At 35.6% G+C, this 20,290-nt stretch overlaps 1 protein-coding gene across 1 annotated transcript in view; it reads left to right on the top strand.

Moving 5' to 3' along the window:
• LOC114202171 (phospholipid-transporting ATPase ABCA3-like) overlaps positions 1–20,290 on the top strand; it is a 177,285-nt gene that overhangs the window by 105,627 nt on the left and 51,368 nt on the right. The window contains exons 17-21 of the mRNA XM_088017035.1: positions 7,267–7,423; positions 9,326–9,626; positions 11,402–11,654; positions 11,875–12,079; positions 19,807–20,024. Of these exons, the coding sequence (XP_087873161.1) occupies positions 7,267–7,423; positions 9,326–9,626; positions 11,402–11,654; positions 11,875–12,079; positions 19,807–20,024 (1,134 nt within the window). The remainder of the gene's footprint in view (positions 1–7,266; positions 7,424–9,325; positions 9,627–11,401; positions 11,655–11,874; positions 12,080–19,806; positions 20,025–20,290) is intronic.

Below are 20,290 nucleotides of genomic sequence, written 5' to 3'. Positions count from 1 at the left end.
ACAGGAAACAACAGATGTTGGTGTGGATGTGGAGAAGGGAAAACCTTTTACACTGTTGGTGGGAATGCAAACTGGTGCAGCCACTCTGGAAAACAGTATGAAGTTTCCTCAAAGAGTTAAAAATAGAAATACCCTACAACCCAGCAACTGCACTACTAGGTATTTATCCAAAGGATACAAACATAGTGATCCCAAGGGGCACATGCACCCCAATATTTATAGCAGCAATGTCCACAATAGCCAAGATATAGAAAGACCCTAGATGTCCATCAGCAGATGATTGAATAAAGAAGATGTGGTATACACACACACACACTCACACACACACACTGGAATATTACTCAGCCATCAAAAAGAATGAAATCTTGCCATTGCAACAATGTGGATGGAACTAGAGAATATCATGCTAAGTCAGTCAGAGACATGTCAGTCAGAGAAATAAGTCAGTCAGAGAAAGACACCATATGATTTCAGTCATAAGTGGAATTTAAGAATTAAAACAGATGAACATAGGGGAAGGGAAGGAAAAATAAAATAAGATGAAAACAAAGAGGGAGGCAAACCACAAGAGACTTTTAACTCTAGGAAACAAACTCAGAGTTGTGGGAGGGGAGTGGGGGGGATGGGGTAATTGGGTGATGGGCATTAAGGAGGGCACTTGATGTAATGAGCACTGGGTGTTATATGCAACTGATGAATCACTAAATTCTACTCCAGAAACTAATAATATAGTATATGTTAATTTAAATTAAAATTTTAAATTATGTTTATGTTTAACATTTAAAAAATGTTAAATTAAAAATTTAAAAAAATAAGTAAGATTATTTACATTCATTTTAGTATCTATATACTTCTAGCATCATTTCTAATGATTATTGAATTTCATTTTACTGTACAGATGTGCCAGTGTCTTGGCCAATTATTTAGATTGCTTTAACTTTTTATTATTACAAACAATGCTGTGATGAACACGATTCCACATATATCACTACCTATAAAGAATAAAATTGCAGATGTCATTTTTCAAAGTGCTGGAACAAATAATCCTAAAATTTGTATGGAATCAGAAAAGACCCCGAATTGCCAAGGAAATGTTGAAAAAGAAAAACAAAGCTGGGGACATCACGTTGCCCAATTTCAAGCTATATTACAAAGCAGTGATCACCAAGACAGCATGGTACTGGCACAGAAACAGACATACAGACCAATGGAACAGAATAGAGAGCCCAGATATGGACCCTCAACTCTATGGTCAAATAATCTTCAACAAAGCAGGAAAAAATATGCAGTGGAAAAAAGACAGTCTCTTCAATAAATGGTGCTGGGAAAATTGGACAGCTATATACAGAAGAATGAAACTTGACCATTCTCTAACACCATACACCATACTCAAAATAGGTGAAAGACCTCAATGTGAGACAGGAATCCATCAAAATCCTAGAGGAGAACATAGGCAGTAACCTCTTGGACATTGGCCACAGCAACTTCTTTCAAGATACATCTCCAAAGACTAGTGAAACAAAAGCAAAAATGAACTTTTGGGACCTCATCAAGATAAAAAGCTTCTGCACAGCAAAGGAAACGTCAACAAAACAAAGAGGCAACCCACAGAATGGGAGAAGATATTTGCAAATGACACTACAGATAAAGGGCTGGTATCCAAGATCTAGAAAGAACTTCTCAAACTCAACACCCAAAAAACAAATAATCAAATCAAAAAATGGGCAGAAGACATGAACAGACACTTCTCCAAAGAAGACATACAATTGGCTAACAGACAGATGAAAAAATGTTCATCATCATTAGCCATCAGGGAAATTCAAATCAAAACCACATTGAGATACCACCTTATACCAGTTAGAATGGCAAACATTGACAAGGCAAGAAACAACAAATAATGGAGAGGTTGTGGAGAAAGGGGAACCCTCTTACACTGTTGGTGGGAATGCAAGTTGGTACAGCCACTTTGGAAAACAGTGTGGAGGTGCCTCAGAAAATTAAAACTAGAGCTACCCTATGACCCAGCAATTGCATTCCTGGGTATTTACCACAAAGACACAGATGTAGTGAAAAGAAGGGCCATATGCACCCCAATGTTCATAGCTGCAATGTCCGCAATAGCTAAACTGTGGAAAGAGCCGAGATGCCCTTCAACAGACGAATGGATAAAGATGTGGTCCATATATACAATAGAGTGTTAGTCAGCCATCACAAAGGATGAATACCCAACTTTTACATCAACATGGCTGGGACTGGAGGAGATTATGCTAAGTGAAGTAAGTCAAGCAGAGAAAGTCAATTATCTTATGGTTTCACTTATTTGTGGAACATAACGAATAGCTTGGAGGACATTAGGGGGAAGGAAGGGAAAAATGAAAGGGGGGAAATCGGAGGGAGAGATGAACCATAGAGACTATGGACTCTGAGAAACTGAGGGTTTTAGAGGGGAGGGGCGGGCATGGGTTAGCCCGGTGATGGGTATTAAGGAGGGCACGTACTGCATGGAGTACTGGGTGTTAAACGAAAACAATGAATCGTGGGTCACTATATCAAAAACTAATGATTTATTGTATGGTGAGTAACATAACATAATAAAATAAAAATTTGTTAAAAATTGCAGGTGTAGAATATTCACATTTTATAACTTATCTTGTCAAATTGCCCTTCAGAAGGAAGTATACTAACATATCCATGTCAGTTTATAAGACCTTCCTATTTCTACCACATTTTCACCAAAACAGTATTTTTTTATGATTGGCTGTTTTATTTTTAATTCATTTGAATTAATTTGATCATTTATTGTTATTCTTTTGTGAATTATTTTTTATCACTTGTCTAATTTCATATTGTGTTTTCATATTTTCCTTTTGGATTTAGAAGATATTCCTAGTTATTATAATTAATCTGTGTCATTGTCTTTTAAATTTGTTGAAGTATTCTCTGATACACGAGATGTTTAGATTTTATTTAGCCAAACATTTTCCTTTAAAGTTTCTGTACAGAAAAAGAGTAAATGTAAGAAAACACCCACTTCCCCAACTCAGGAAATTTTAACATTTTGTTAGTTTGAACCAATTATAAAAATATATTACAAAGAAATTTAAATCACCTATGAACAAAATTGTCAATCCCATTTCCTCCCACCTCTTCCATCAAGTCAACTATGTATGTTGGTATGTAATCTTCCAGATACTTTTTAAATAAACTTTTTTTAATAGTTTAATGTATTTAAATATCAAACTTACAGGAACAGCACAGAAGACCAACAACATTAAAAACATGTACTTGCATGAGGGACAACTCAGAAAAGTATAGCAAGTGATGGATCTACTGTATGATAAAAATGCTACAAACTTTTAATGATAGAATAGCTTTAGATTTACAGAAAAGTAGCAAAGATAATACAGAGATCCAGTACACCCCTCACACAGTTTCCCTGTTGTTAACATCCTTCATTACCATGGTACATTTGTCATGACTAAGAAACCAACGTTGGCAACTTGCTATTAATTAAACTCCACATTTTATTCACATTTCACTAGTTTTTCCACTAAAGTCCATTTTCTGTTCCAGGATCCCATCCAGCATATGTTATATTTAGCCATTATATCTCTTTAGTCTCCTTTGGTTTGTGAGAGTTTCTTACATCTTCCTTGTTTTTCATAACCTTGGACATTCTGATCAGGTGTTTTGTATTACGTTCCTCAGTTTGGGTTTGTCTTATGTTTTTCTCATGGTTAGAATGGGGTTATGGCTTTTTGGGAAAAATATTGCAGAGATGAAGTGCCCTCTTCCTCTTATCATATCAAGGGGGGGGTACATGATATTAACGTGACATATCACTGTGATGGAACTATTACTTTGATACCTGGCCAAGGTAGTATTACATGCATCCATACTGATATAAATAGAGGACTGAATGAATAAATGGAGAAGAGAAGAGAGACAAATCTTCCTTGTAGAATTCCAGATAATGTTATAGATACTACTCCCTCCAGGAGGTGTATTCAGTCCCTCCTCCCCTTGAGTATGATCTGTGTCTAATGACATGCTTCTAAAGAATAGAGTACAAAATGGGGAGAAAGGGTAATTTTACAGTGGAGAAATTATATATATTTTAATATTATTGTATATACATCCATAAACATGTATAGTCTTATTTAACAGTCCTGCAAAATGCTTTTTTTCCTCTAAAAGATTAGACATTTTATATCTCTCCACGTTGACATTTGTATAAAGAGAGATTTAGTTCATTCCTTCCAATTGATATATATCATATTTCATTACATAAGTATCATATTTTATTATTCCATTGTATTACTTATTCCAGTATTTTGCTATTACACACTTCAATGAATATCTCTGTATCTGTCTTCTGGGCAAATATGTGAGATTTCTATAGAGTGTATATCTAACAGTGGACTTTCTAGATTGTGGGAGGTGGGTATTTTCAACTCACTGGTTGTTGCCATGTATTCACCAATTGCAGTAGAACCAGCTCACTATATAATTGGCAGGACTTGAGAGTTCTTCTTTCCTTTTCATCAGCACAATACTGGATAAATACATTGACAAGGTTATTTTGCCCATTCTAAGTCCTTTTTACTGAGTCAGAAATCTTCGAATCAGCTGATCAATTGTTACAAAAACTTCTCGCATGCTGGTTGATCTGGCTGGAATTGATCTGGTTGGAAACCATGGATCAATTTGGAGAGAATTTATATCTTTAAAATATTGAGTCTTCTAACTGAACATAGTATAGTATATCTGCATTTATTTTAGTCTTCTTTAATTTTTCTCAGTAATGCTTTACTGCATAGATTTTATACATCTTTTGTCAGATTCATCACTCAGTATTTTTCATTTTTAGATGCTATTGAAAATGGCATTTTTTGTTAAAATTTCAATTTCAGACTGTTCCTTAGTAGTATATAGAAAACAATTGACTTTTGGATGTTTCATTTTCTTACCCTGCTGCAATGGGAGTAAAATCTTGAATGGAAGTAGTTAAGAATATCACTTTGTTTCTGAACTTAAAGAGAAAACATTCAGTTTTTCATAAGTAAGTATGATGCAAGCTGTAGGTTTTTTGTAGATGCCCTTTATCAGTTTGAGAAAGATCTCTTTCATTCCTATATTGAGAGTTTTTATCAGGAATGAATGTTGGATTTTGTCAAATGTTTTTTCTGCATCTAATGAGATGATTAAGTGCCTTTTCTTTTTTAGTTTCATAAAATGGCAAATTACATAAACAAATTTTTTAATGTTAAAACATTAAACCAACCCTTATATTATTGGAATAAACCCTATTTAGTTATGATGTATCATTAATTTTATTTTATTATCATATTGTTAAGTCTGAGCTAAAATTTTGTTCAGAGCATGAGATACTGGTTTGTGATTTTCTTTTTTTTAAACATTGAATTAACTTTTCTTTCTTTTTTTTTTGTTACAAGTTTTTATTTAAATTCTAGTTAGTTGGGGCACCTGGGTGGCTCAGTCAGTTAAGCGGAAGTTAAGCAGAAGTCAGACTTCTGCTCTGATCTTGGGATTGTGAGATTGAGCCCCGTATCAGGCTTTGCACTGGTTGTGGAGCCTGCATGGGATTCTAGCTCTTCCTCTTCCTCTGCCCCTCCCACATACTGCCCACTCTCTCTCCCTCTCTCTCTCTCTCAAAAAAAAAATTCTAGTTAGTTAACATGTAGTATAATATTGGTTTCAGTAGTAGAATTTAGTGGTTCATCACTTACATATAACACCCAGGTCTCACCATAAGAGAGTTCCTCTTTCTCTGCATCCCCGCCAACATCTGTTTTTTACTGTGTTGTTCATTTTAGCCGTTCTGACTGGTGTGAGTTGGTATCTTATAGTGGTTTTGATTTGTATTTCCCTGATGCTGAGTGATGTTGAGCATTTTTTCATGTGTCTGTTGGCCATTTGTAGGTCTTCTTTGCAGAAATGTCTTTTCATGTCTTCTGTCCATTTCTTGATGGAATTTTTTGGGGGGGTGTTGAATTTGATAAGTTCTTTGTTGGTTTTGGATACTAGCCTTTTATCTGACATTTCATTTGCAAATATCTTCTCCCATTCTGTAGATTGCCTTTTAGTTTTGTTGACTGTTTCCTTACCTGTGCAAAAGCTTTTTATCCTGATGAAGTCCCAATAGTTCATTTTTGCTTTTGTTTCCCTTGTCTCTGAAGATGTGTCTAGCAAGAAGTTGCTGCATCTGAGGTCAGAGAGGTTGCTGCCTGTGTTCTCCTCTAGGATTTTGATGGATTCCTGTCTCACATTTAGGTCTTTCATCCATTTTGAGTTTATTGTGGTCCAGTTTCATTCTTCTGCATGTGGCTGTCCAATTTTCCCAACACCTAAAATGAATGTAAATAATTTTAGAAGCATGTTGCATAACAATGTAGTTATTATAGCATAATCTGAATTTTGCATTTTATGTATGTGTATACATACATTCATGCCTGTGCATATGTAGATATAGAAAAATGTCATTTGCGTCTGCCTGAGTCATAAGATCTTGAGTATTTTTTTCCTTTGGCTTATTGTAATTTTTAAAGCTTTTCCCATTGAATATGTCTTATAAGTATATAAAAATTAATAAAAACCTAATAAAGGAGTTAGAGAAAAAAGTCAAGGTAAAAACCATACTTGTCTTCAGTGTTATCTATTACTATAGTATCACAGTGACCAGACATAGCACAAATACTACCTTGAATTTAGAATGAAAAATTTATCTCCTCAAATTATGAGATTTCATCACAGGTTTCAGAATGCCCATGGGTAGACCTCAGATCTCCCATCATAGTATGATTTTCATGATTCTGTTTATCATTTTCTCCTACATCCTAAAATTAAATAAAAATGTCTGTTTCTCCCATGGAGTCATGAGCTCTTGGAGGATAACTGAACTATTGTGCTCATTTGCTCTGTAAACCATTACAGATGTTTAGATTGCCTGGAGCAGAACATTGAGAAAACAAATCTGTTAGACTGGCATACGTTTAGAAACGTTACAAAAATAAAACCCTGCTAGAATTAGTATCATTCTTTAAAATAAAAGAAATTTAACAACTCTCTCTTCTAAAAAATGATACTGTCTTATACCTTTAACTTGATTAAGTTCAGTTTATTTTATCCAGTATTAATGTTAACATTATATAATTGTGTTTGCTTTTAAAAATTTTTGTCATCAACTGTGAAAATCTTGCAATGAAACTACTGTTCTGGTTAAAATGAATGTTTGCTTGTGTATAGGGTCAGTAGAGAGGATGATGAAGCTTTCCAGACCCCATCCCTAAAGGACAAAAACAGAAGAGAAAACATGAACCAGAATATGAATGTGCCCAGAAGTTTTGAGAGATCATACTCTCCCACTGCAAGTGAACCCTCTAATATTAAGTTTAATAGTGGGGTGAGCATCTTCACTAAGAATGTAATGCTAGTGGTATAAAAAGATAAATTTTTATTTTAATGTTTGATTTCAAAGGAGACTTCAGAGTTCTTAGCCAGGGAAGGCCAAGTAAGGAAGAGTCTGTAAAACAATGCAATTAATTTTCTAATTCAGAAGTTTAAAATGATAGTTAAAAATCAGATTTTACTCTCAGCTTTGTTATTTTTAGTCACTTATCTCAGCTTTTAAAATTGTTAGTTCATTCAGAGTTGAAAAAGGGCCCTAACAAAAGTTATCACTATTTACACATATATAAAAGCCATTTAAAAACATTTTTTTAATTTAAATTCAATTAGCCACCATATAGTACATACTTACTTTCATATGTAGTGTTCAATAATTTATCAGTTGCGTATAACACCCAGTGCATGAAAGCCACTTAAATTTATGAATTGGAATGCATTGGCACTTTCTAAGGGACTGTTCCCCAACCGTTCCCTCATTAGCATGGGAAAATTCACTGGATTGCCAAGAATTTCTTTCATTGTTCTCCTGATTGTCTATTCCCTACAGTTTTCCTAATGAAGACTAGGGATTCTGAGATGATCAGCATTTCTCAGAGTTGCCCACAAACATGCCTTCACTGAGGGGCTTATGAGTCAGTTGTGAAGCAGAGTGGGTGTTGTACAACCAGAGTGCAGAATTTTGAGCCAACTGGAACTGGAATTCCTGTTCTATATTTTACTGGCTATTTGACTTTGACCAAGATATTTAACATATTTGTGCTTCAGTTTCATTCTCCATGAGACTGTTTTAATGAGTTAATACTAGTAAAATGTGAGTTGAATATGTTTGGGGTGAATCAGTTACAAAATGTCATTTTTTTCCTCTCCTTGGTTGCCCATTTCTCCTGCTGTATCACTCTTCCCTATTTCCCTCTCTTATGAAGATGCAGAAGAAGGAAGATTTGCAGACCAGGGTAGAAAAGTTGATTCTTACATTTGCATATTCTTTCACTCTAGAAATATATCTAATAAGCCATCTTGTAAAAGTCAGAACATGAGAAAAAAATTTTCCTTCTAAACTTTACCTTATTTCTGGCCAGTGACAACATCCAAATGCTGATTGTTTCATTCAGATAATATTGGTTGATTGACTAGAGATATTTTTTTCATGATGAATTATGGGGTGTCCAAAATGTTGGGAACTACAGGGTGAGCATATTGTTAAACTATTGGTTACATATTCCAAGTAATACGCTCTCTATGCTTTTCTTTAATATTCAGACTACCTTTTCAGGGGAAGTCTCTACATTTAAAGCAACAGGTTTTGTTGTTAATCTGAGAAAATATATAATCAACTATAGATGGGCCAAAAAGCCTGAAAAAATAAAATAGTATATTTAGGTACATTTTTTCAAATTAACAATTAGACACATTGTTTTGAATTTAGAAGTTGAAGAGAAAGTGCTGAGAACATTATTGCAGTTTAAAAATAAATTCATTTTCTGTTTCCTGACTATCCACTATCACATGGATTAAAACCTAGCAATGGAAACTTGTTACATATGGACATTATGGGAATGCTTCACTTATCAAATAGAGGTAGGATTGAAGAATCATGATTTCATGTTGACGAAGACTGATGTCATGTTATTCTGCTCAGAGATGCTATGAATATGTTAGTGATAAAAATCATCCTTTTGAGTTTTTCAGTATAATTTGATTAGAAGCCAAGCATCAACGTATTACCCAGAAAGGAAGTTTTGCTTGTTACCCGTGTGCTAACCATGGCTGTGTTCTACTCAAGGGTATATTGATAGAATGTGTACATACATCTACCATGTGATTCAGAAAATTAATGTCAATGAATTTCATTAAGGTTTGTAACCATTGTAATGCTGTCTTTCTCTCTTCTTGTCAGTGGTCTCTTAACTGCCAGCAGTTTTGTGCCATGTTCTTAAAGAGGGCTATGTTCTCTTGGCGCAACTGGAATTTGATGTTGATGCAGATACTGGGACTTCTGGGCATTGTTTATTTTCTCATGAGAGGAATGGAAATTTCAAGAAATAGAGTTGAAAATGCCAGGGAAATGGATTTGGAACAATATGGTCAAACCATTGTGCCTTTCTCAGATGATGACCGTTCTGATTTTTCTCAGAATTTAACAAAAATTCTTGAGACGATGCTAAAGGCTAAGAAACAAAAATTTCAGGAAGTGAAAGGTAAGGCTCTTTCAAAAAGAAAAAGACTGCTAATGGATGAAACCTGCTTGTATCACTTCCAAAGAGAGGTCCTGACTGGAATATTTAGCTGTTGCTCTTTACTTTCTTGATACTCACCAATCTCATAAAGGCAGCCAAATCAGAGATAAGAATCATCCTTCACGGAGACTGGCCCCAGAAGTTAATTATTAATGGAGGCACTTTGACTGTAGGTCATCTGCCAGCTATTTGCTACATCTTCTAGGGAATGAATTGAAGTACTAAAATATTTTGTTTTGTAAAATTTAGCACAAAATCTCACATAAAACCAGGCTCACAATGTGGTACTAAATCCCGAACGTCTTCAGACAAGTCTCAAGATTAGCCATATTTTAAAACAGGTTAGGTTGAAGACTTTATGGGCAGGCTACTCTGAACTTACTTATTTGGAAGGTAGTAATAATAATTGATTACATGTACGGAACACTACTTTTGGCAAGAATTTTTCTAAATATTTCAATTATCTCAATTTCTATACTGATTATATTTGCTTGAAGCTTGGCGATGTTAACTAAGTTGCCCCAAATAGTGCATCTAGTATGTATTAGAGTAGGCACTATGTTTTAGGACTGTTTAGTGGGAGTCTGCAATATTAACCCACTCACTATACTAAATCATCTCTAAGGAGCAAGTCTGTCGTCTTTCAAGGCTGATCATTTCCTTCCAGGTATTTCCTTTGCATTTCCTTCAGCTGCTGCCTCATTGACAGTATTGGTTTAGGTTAGCATAGAGCCTGTGCAGTTTGGCAGGTTGTTTCTCCTTTATCCTTTACGTTCCATTGTGGGAGATGAAAATGCACTGGGAAATGTTGGTTATTACTTCTATCAATATTCTGATTTTACAACATATACATTATAGGCTGGGTGGCATAAAAGCTGTCATTAAATCACATATTCCTTTTCCTCCTCCATGACAGGAGTACTAGACGAACGCTTATTGTCAAAGATCACATAGTTTAACAGAGAAGAGGGAGAAATGAATTTCCCTGATTCATAATGTGGTCCCTTTTCCACTATATTATATTGTTTATACAAAAATAAAAACACTATACCTCACAGATCTATCAATGGTAATGTTGTTTCAAATGGCAAGATTGCATTCTTTTTTCATGCTGAGTAATATGCGTGTGTGTATCTAACATATGTATGTATATATGTGTGTATATATATCCATTCTTTAACTGTTCATCTATCACCAGATACTTGGGTTGCTTCCATACTTTGGCAATTGTAAACAATTCTGCAGTAAACATAGGGGTGCATATATCTTTTCAAATTAGTGTTTTTGTTTTCCTTGGGTCCATACCCAGTAGTGGAATCACTGGATCATATGGTATTTCTATTTTCAATGTTTTGGGGAGCCTCCATACTGTTTTCCACCGTGGCTGCACCAGTTTGCATTCCCACCAGCAGTGCACAAGGGTTATCTGTTCTCCACATCCTCATCAATAGCTACACTGACCCATGTGAGGTAGTATCTCATTGTGGTTTTGATTTAAATTTCCTGGTGGACTATACTTTCTCAGTGAAATTAAGCTGAAAGGTATGAGGTTTGTGTGGATTATTAATAGAGTTCTTGAGTTGAATGGTCAAAATGTATCAGAGCTGTTGTGAGACACTGGAAATACAAAAAATATCAGGCAAGTGAAATTATTGGGTTCTCCCTCTCCAAAATGCATACCAAGTGATCTGTATTGCATGCTGAGCCTGTGGTCATTTATTGTTTTCTCATTCCAGGTGGCTTAATGAAATACTTGCAGGAAAGTCAAGAATGCATTTACTCATGCATTATTGCACTTTCCTTTCATGTTGTTGGAAATAAAAAAATAGTTACACTTTGGTTCAACAACAAGGCATACCACTCACCACCATTATCCCTGGCAGTATTAGACAATCTTATTTTTATGGCACTTTCTGGCCCTGATGCTTCAATTACGGTCTCCAACAAACCTCAGCCTCAAAATATTGTGTCTAAAAAACTTGAGGGAAGGTAGGTATGCTTTTTTATTGGGATTGAGCTTGGTATTTAAATATAGTCCTTCTTCCCTATCTGAACACATTCTTAATAAAAAGTTAATTTTAAAAGTGAATAAAATAATAAAATAAATAATAAAAATATAATTTATAATAAATAAAAAGTTATTTTTAGAAACTAATATTTTCTACTTTGTTATCTTACCAATGTGTCCTCTTTACTCATTCTTTTGTAGAAAAATACCAGGAATGCAGGTAGCCTTGAATTTGTTTTTTGGTGTGAGTATTTTTGTCAGTGGCTTTTGTCTTCTGACAGTGACTGAGAGAATCACTAAGGCAAAGCACATCCAGTTTGTGAGTGGGGTCTCTGCCATTAATTTCTGGCTCTCTGCTCTGCTGTGGGACTTCATCATCTTCTTCATTGCCTGCTGCTTACTAATGGTGAGTGTTAGACAAAGTCTTTTGTGGGGCTTATTTTCTGGTACATCCCAGAAAATTCTACTTGGCTAATATTAACCTAAATCTAAATTTCTCAAGAAAGAAAGAAATACTTTGGCTCATTATGTCAGGGAATACATTGTGGAATATGCCTCAGTGAAAATCTTTTCCATTATATTCTTTTAAAACAAAATGTTCTTGTTTGAAGAAACAGAAATATGTCTTTTAATCTACCTTCCAGATATGCTTGCTCTCTAATGTGTATTGGCCCCAAGGCTTCTACAAATATGTAAGGATATGACCTGTTATACTACAACACCAGTCCCATATTAAACAAAGACAAATATATTTTTTTAAGATTTTATTTATTTATTTAACAGAGAGAGACAGCGAGAGAGGGAACACAAGCAGGGGGAGTGGGAGAGGGAGAAGCAGGCTTCCCGCTGAGCAGGGAGCCCGATGCGGGGCTCGATCCCAGGACCCTGGGATCATGACCTGAGCCGAAAGCAGACGCTTAATGACTGAGCCACCCAGGCGCCCCAAAAGACAAATATTTTTATAAATACTTTTCTCCTGCCTCTAGTCATCTGATTGCCTCAAGAGCAAGAATAGTAGTGGAATCACTGGATCATATGTATTTCTATTTTCAATGTTTTGGGGAACTTCCATACTGTTTTCCACCGTGGCTGCACCAGTTTGCATTCCCACCAGCAGTGCACAAGGGTTATCTGTTTTCCACATCCTCATCAATAGCTACACTGACCCATGTGAGGTAGTATCTCACTGTGGTTTTGACTTGTATTTCCTGGTGGACTATATTTTCTCAGTGAAATTAAGCTAAAAGGTATGAGGTTTGTGTGGATTATTAATAGAATAGAGTTCTTGAGTTGAATGGTCAAGGTGTTTGATTTTGTGCCACAGACCATTCAAATTTTGTGCATGTGTGAGAGCATTTGAACATTTGAATATTGAATAGATAATGAAGAATTATTGAAACTCTTATTGAAAGCAAAGTCAGGAGAATGTGGTCTGTTTATACTTGTCACTTTCCTTATCTTTCCGACATCTGGCATCTCCAGAGCCATCCTTCTGTCAGAAGGTCCAGTGAGATACTGCTGTGAAAGTTAAAGCAAACCCATTTGTTATAAATGAGAGGTAGGGCATATAACACCCAGTGCTCATCACAACACCTGCCCTCCTTAATACCCATTTCATTGGTGTGCTCCCTCTTTGGCTCTGTGAATGAATCATTGAACACTACATCAAAAACTGATGAAGTACTATACAGTGGCTAACTGAACATAATAAACAAAAAAGTATTAAAAATAAAAATAAATGAGATGTAGGGCTTGGAGGCCAGTTTCACTGGCTCCCATGCCATTAGAAAACTTAGGATCATTGTCCATGGTGCTCTAGGGTTGGAAGGTTGTAACTTTTGGTTCTGAGGAAGAGCAACGAGCGTACACAAACTAGAACAGATAAAGGAGATTAGAGGCTGGAAGTGGTGGGGAGAGAACTTCATGAATACAGAAAGCTCCAGGGTAGAAAGAACAACATGACACTCCTTCTCTGCCGCCCTGTGCAGTATTGTAGACAAGGTGCTCAGTGCTGTTCTCTTCTCACAACTTACCAGACAGCCACTTAGCACAGTAAGGGCAAACCACTAACTTTGTGAGGGTCACTAATCATTTCTGTCATCATGGGAACTAACTGGGAGAGCTACATTATGCACACAAACCGAAAACACCAAAACTTTACATTATCTCATCACTTAAGCTGCATCCCACAGGTTTGATATTCATTATCACTAATTCATAAATATTTCCTAATTTCTAAAATATTTTTGAACCATGATGTTTACTAGAAATGTATTATTTGATTTCTAAGCACTTTGAAAATGTATTCATAGGTTAATAGCTCTTTGCTCAGAGAACATACTGTGAATGATTTCAGTCATTTTAAATACATTGTCATATGTTATGAACCAGCATGTGGTCAATTTTGGTAAATATTTTATGTGTACTTGTTAAGAATGTGTCTCCTGTTGTTATTGGAGACTTTGTTTATGTCTGTCATAGACTCAGTTTTGTTTAGAGCTACTCATCTCTGTTGTTACTGATATGTTGCCTATTTGTTTTCTTTTCTGTGAAATTTTTATATAGTTTGAAATTTTGCTTCATATAGTTTGCTTTATACCTACAGTTTATATATTCTTTGGTGCATATGTATTTATAATTGTATTTTTCTGATGGATTGACCCCTTTATCACAATGTTGTTTCTCCCTTTTATCCCTAATGATGCTTCTAGCCTTAAAATATGCTCTTTCTAGAAATAGCATAGGTACTTTGAATACTCTTTCCTTGGTAAATGTTTTTTCATCTTTTTGCATTTAGACTTTCTGGGCCTTCATATTTAAAAAAAAAATTTTTTTTAAGCAGTGTATAGTTGTGTTAGTTTTTTTCCAGGCTAGCAAGCTGGCCTTATAATTGCAGTATCCAAAGAAATACTGATATGTTTGGGTTTATTCTTTTCTTATTTGAATTGTTTTATTTCCTATTTCTCCTTCTGCTCGCTATTAAATTTATGTTAAATATTCTTTCAGTGACCATTCTAAAAATTAACATGCACATTTAGGTTTTTTTTTGTTTTTTTATTTAAAATTTTTAAGGAGGGCACATGATGTGATGAGCACTGGTATTATATTGAACTGATGAATCATTGAACATTATATCAAAAACCAATGATGTACTATACCTTCACTAATTAAATTTAAATAAAAATAAAAGTAAAATATATATAAAAATTTTTAAAGATTTTATTTTTTTACTTGAGAGAGAGAGAGCAAGTGGGGGAGAAGTGCAGAGGGAGAGGGAGCAGTAGAGTCCCCGCTGAACAGGGAGCCTGACCTAGGGCTCAATCCCAGGACCCTGGGACCATGACCTGAGCTGAAGGCAGATGCTTAAATAACTGAGCCACCCAGGTGCCCCAAACATGCACATTTGATTAATTACTGTCAGTGCAAGTTTTGCTTTTACCACTTCCCTGACAATGCTAAGACCTTACAGCCTTGTCATTCCAGTGATGCCCTCCAACTTCTTGCATTATTGTGATAAGGCATTTTAATTTTACATTATTTATCATCCAAAACCTACTGTTATTTTTGTTACAGTAAATATTCACTTGTACTTATTCACTCATATTCATTTCTGTAGTTTTATCTGGGATCATTTTTCTCTTCCTGAAGAACTTCCTATGATACTTCTTTTAGGAAAGTTTTAACTGCAAAAAAAAAAAAATCTTGTAGACTTTGATTGGAAATAATTTCATTTTTCTTATCCTTTGAAGAATATTTTGTTGGTCTCCCCCCACCCTCCCCCCCACTCTTTAGTGATGCTGTTCTGTTGTCATGGCTTGCTTTTTCATTTTTCAATAAGGAGTCAGCTGTCAGACTTCTTACAATTCCTTGGAAAGTAATATGTCTTTTTTGCATGTTTTCTTTTACTATTCTTTCTTTGAGGTAGGTTTTTAGCATTCTTACAGTATTGTGCTTAGGTTTCTTTGCATTTACCCTGCTTGGTGTATTCAAAGCTTCCGGAATCTGAAGGTTGGTATCTGTTACCAGTTTTGTAAATTTCTTGGTAATTCTCTTGCTTTGCCTCTTACTTTTGCCTCTTGTTCTCTGTCTGCATGTGTATTGTTTCTTTTCACTGTGTCATGGATGTCTCAAACACTGTTCTCTTTATTTTCCTTTTTTCCCCCCACTGTGTATTTCTTGGTATATTTTCTATTGACTTCTTTTCCAATTTATCAATCATTATCTGCCTGTATCTACTCAACTGTTAAACCTATCTAATCAGTTCTTAATTTCAGATTTGTGTTCCTCAGGTATAAAATTTGCAGTTAATTATTTTCAAAAATTTAAATTATCTTCTTCATCTGTAAACCTATGCTCTACACCTTTTTATTTTCTCAGACATAGTCAACATAGTTCTTTTAATGTTCTTATGCGTAACTTCGTATCTGGATCATATTCTATGTATAATTCTCTAGCAGTAAAACTAGGACAGTTAAAGAAAATAGAAAAAAGAGAAAGAGGTTATAACTGGTGTATCATAAAAGAAGATATCCAAGTGGCCTATAAACATATGGAAAAGCATTCAATTGCATTAATTATTGAGAAAATACTTAGCAGAAACAGAATGGTAAATGTGGTCAACAAGATAGCATAGTAGGAAGTCCCAAGTCCTTTCTCCCCCGTGAAGGAAAAAAGAAAACAAGCAGAAACTCAACTGGTTTCTAGGAACTCTGGAAAACAGTCATAGGTCTGTGCCCCAAACAAGAAAATGTCACATTCAAAATGATAGGAAATTTCATAGCATATTTATGGGCTCTTGACTGAGCCTGTCCCTAGCATAGCAGTCTCGGTCTGGAGGCTATGGCAGTCCAGTTTCCAGCTCTCTCCTGAAGAGGAAGAGGTAGAACAGACCTTCCTTACTTCCAACCTTCTGACTTGTCTAGAGGCTGCAAGAAGACTGCTCTCTTTCTTGTCTAACTTGGATTTGGGGTAGGGAAAAGCAGTACTAGCCACAGCTTGTGAAACTGCAGGAAGATGCCTGGAGGAAGAAATGACAAGTTGAGACATAGACTGTCTAAGGCTTCAACGAGCCCCTAGTGTAAGGCCCTGGGAAATTAAGACATTTCAAAGCAGCTCTGTATGTCAGGAAGGGAATTGAGAAAGCAATACCTAGGCCAAGATAGTGCATATGCTCATAAAGACATGAGAAGACTTTAATCTTGATGGGATAGGAGTCATCCCTAGTCTCAGAACAAACCCCACTAATTAATGATGAACTGCCCTGACACAGAGTCAGTCTGCAAGGGTTGGAGGAGGTGGCTGATATTTTAAATACCCAAGTTTCTACAACAACATCATAAGGCCTGCAAATAAACAGGAAAACATGGTCTATTCAAAGGAAGAAAATTAAATGACAGCAACCATCCCTGAAGAAGTACAAACAGCAGAGCTGCTAGACAAAGACTTTAAAACAACTGTCTTAAATAAGCTGAGGAAGTTAATTAGTGCTAAACCTACCCCACAAGAAATGCTAAGGGATTCCTTCAGGTTGAAATGAAAGAATGCTGGACAGTACCTCAAATAATGTAAAGTCTCCAATAAAGGAAATACAAAAACCAGTTGTCTTAGTCCACTCTGACTGCTATAACAAAATAGATATGGTGGATTACGTAGCAGAAATTTATTTTCTCACAGTTCCAAAGGCCAGGAAGTCCAAGATCAAGGGGCATTTGCTTTGGTTTTTCCAGTGAGGGCTCTCTTCCAGGGTTTGCAGATGACTCTCTGCTCACTATGTCCATACATGGCAGAGAGAGCGAGCAAGAGTGAGAGCTCAAGAGCGTGCTTTCATCTTTCTTCTAAGGACACTATCCCATCACGGGGCCCCACCCTCATGACCTCATCTTAACCTGATTACCTCCCAAAGGCCACACCTCCAGATACCATCACAGTGGAGATTAGAGCTCAAAAATACTAAGCTTCTGACTTTAAAGATAAAGGAAGTTGCCATGAGCTGAGTAATGCAAACAACTCTGGAAAGCTTGAAAAGGCAAGAAACTGAATTTCTCCTAGAGCCTCCAGAAGGAATACAATCTTGCAGACTTTTTTTTTTTATCTTAGTCTAGTGAAAACCATTCCAAAACTATAAGATAAATTTGGGTTGTTTTAGCCACTAATTTATGAATTTGTTACAGCAGCAATAGGAAACAAATACATAGACTATACATACCTATCAGAATAGCTAAAATCTAGAAAGCTAAAATACCAAATATGGATAAGAATTTAATGCAGTGGAAGCTGCAGTTACTATTGATGGGAACATAAATTGGTCCAGTTACTTTGGTAAACAATTTGGCATTTTCTTCTAAAACTTTGAAGGTTTGTGAAAAAATATAAATCTCCGATGCATATATATGTGCAGCAGGAGACATATACAAGAAGGTTCTTAAGAACGTTATTCATAATAAGAAACAATACACATGGCAAACAGCTGAAATATTTATCAAATATAACAGATGAGTAAAAGTGATACAATAATACACTGGAATACTAAAGAGCAATGAAAATGAACTACCACACTAGGCAACAGTGGGGATGGATTTCACAAATACCATGTTAGCAAAAGAAGCCAGGTAGGAAGAAGTAAATACTACATAACTCCATGTATAGTTGAAAAATACAAGTAGTATTTAGGGATGTTTTTGTTAAAACTGTAAAGAAAAGAAGGAAAGTGATTATTGTAAAGGTCAGTGTAGTGTTTACCTTCACAGAGGAGGGAGATATTGTGTCTTGAGTGGCATTAGTATCCTTGGTAATTTCACAGCAGTGTTTGTTTTGTAATAATTCAGTGATCTGCTTATCTATATTTTGTGTATTTTTGAATGTGTTACATTTCAAAATAAAATTTAAAATATTCAACTAAATATCTTATGGATATTTTTGTTTATAGACTAATTTGGGGAATATCTGCATTTTTACAATGTTGAATCTTCCTACCCAAAAATGTACATTTTATAATTAATGAAATCCCTAAACATTATACCTCTTTCAACAAAAAAATACCTAGGTCACCCCAAATTCTATCTAAGTATTTACATGCACTGCATTTCTCTTGAGACTGAAAGTCTGTGATGACAGAAGCAAAGTAGCCATGCCCATAATACCCAAATATTTTCATCTATGCTATGTTTATTTCTTTGTTGCTTTGTCTACTACCACTGAGAACCTGCTTTCAATCATTAGTAGCTATTCTCAGCTTATCCCTACCAACCACTTCTCAAGGATCTTGCTACATAATCATTTAATAGCTCAAAATAAATAATTCTGGAATATTTGTGGAGAAACCACAGTTTTAACAACTTATAAGACGTCAATTTCTGGAAATTTATTTTCGTAACAACTCTATAGGTTCTGTGTTCCCTTACTTAGATCCCCTCTAACTTTGAGTTTCCCTGTGTGCTTCTCAACTGAGTGGCTGATGGAGGGAAAGGAGGAGTAGGAAAACAGAGTAGAGTCAATAGGCAGAATCTAAAAATGGAGAGCCATGAAAGGTAGGTCCTTAGCATTACAGTTTACAGCGGTCAGAATGTAAATCTTAAAAAAAAAAAAAGTTTTTCTACTAGGTGATCTCATTTCTGGAAATATCGAGAATTTGGCTTATTTGGGGTTGGAAGAAGGAGAAGAAAAAATATACTTTGGTCTTGTTCAAGGAGAACAAAATGAAACTTTTTCAAGTAGATGTAAACAAGTAGGCAAATAGAGGGGATGTGCTCACTTAAGGGAGAAGTGGAAGAACCTCATAGCCATGCTCACAGACAAAATTATTTGATTAATAAATACTTATGTGGGGGCGCCTGGGTGGCTCAGCGGTTAAGCATCTGCCTTTGGCTCAGGTCATGATCCCAGGGTCCTGGGATTGAGCCCCGCATCGGGCTCCCTGCTCGGCGGGAAGCCTACTTCTCCTTCTCCCACTCCCCCTGCTTGTGTTCCTGCTCTCACTATCTCTCTCTCTCTGTCAAATAAATAAATAAAATATTTTTTAAAATAAATAAATACTTATGTGTTCTAACAAAGGAAGATTTTCTAAGTTATTAGACAGAATTCTTAGGCATTGCATAGTTTTCTCCACTTTGAATTGACTTGTGTACTCTGTCTCAGGTGGTGTTCCTATTATCTGGATTGGATGCACTGACCAAGAATTACTGCTTTCTGGACACATTGGTCATCTTCATGCTGTTTGGCTGGTCTGTCATCCCCTTCACATACCTGATAAGTTTCCTTTTTTCTAGTCATACCAGTGCCTACATCAAGCTCGTTATGTTAAACTACTGTGCAGGAGTTTTCAGTATAGTAATGGATATAATAATAACCACAACATCAGGTAAGGACATCACACCATTTCCCCCATAAATAAAGAAATATGGTCTTGGAGACAAGAACAGTACAAAGTTATTTTGTTCTGGATTTCTGGGAATATTTACCCTACTTTTAAGTTAATAACCTTTTATTAAGTGTCACAAATATTATAGCCATTATGTTGGGTACAATGCAAGACAAAATAAGGCACTTACATTTTCACTAACCCAGTCCTTCAGGCCATTAGCCCAGGCTCTGTACAATATTTATTCTTTCATTTTCCTCC

This window comes from Eumetopias jubatus, unplaced genomic scaffold (genome assembly GCF_037043125.1).
Source record: "Eumetopias jubatus isolate StellerSeaLion01/CBP00866 unplaced genomic scaffold, mEumJub1_p1.0 scaffold_12, whole genome shotgun sequence".
Classification (NCBI taxonomy): Eukaryota; Metazoa; Chordata; class Mammalia; order Carnivora; family Otariidae; genus Eumetopias; species Eumetopias jubatus.
Note: the sequence above shows the minus strand (reverse complement) of the source record. Positions and strands in the feature narration are given on the sequence as shown.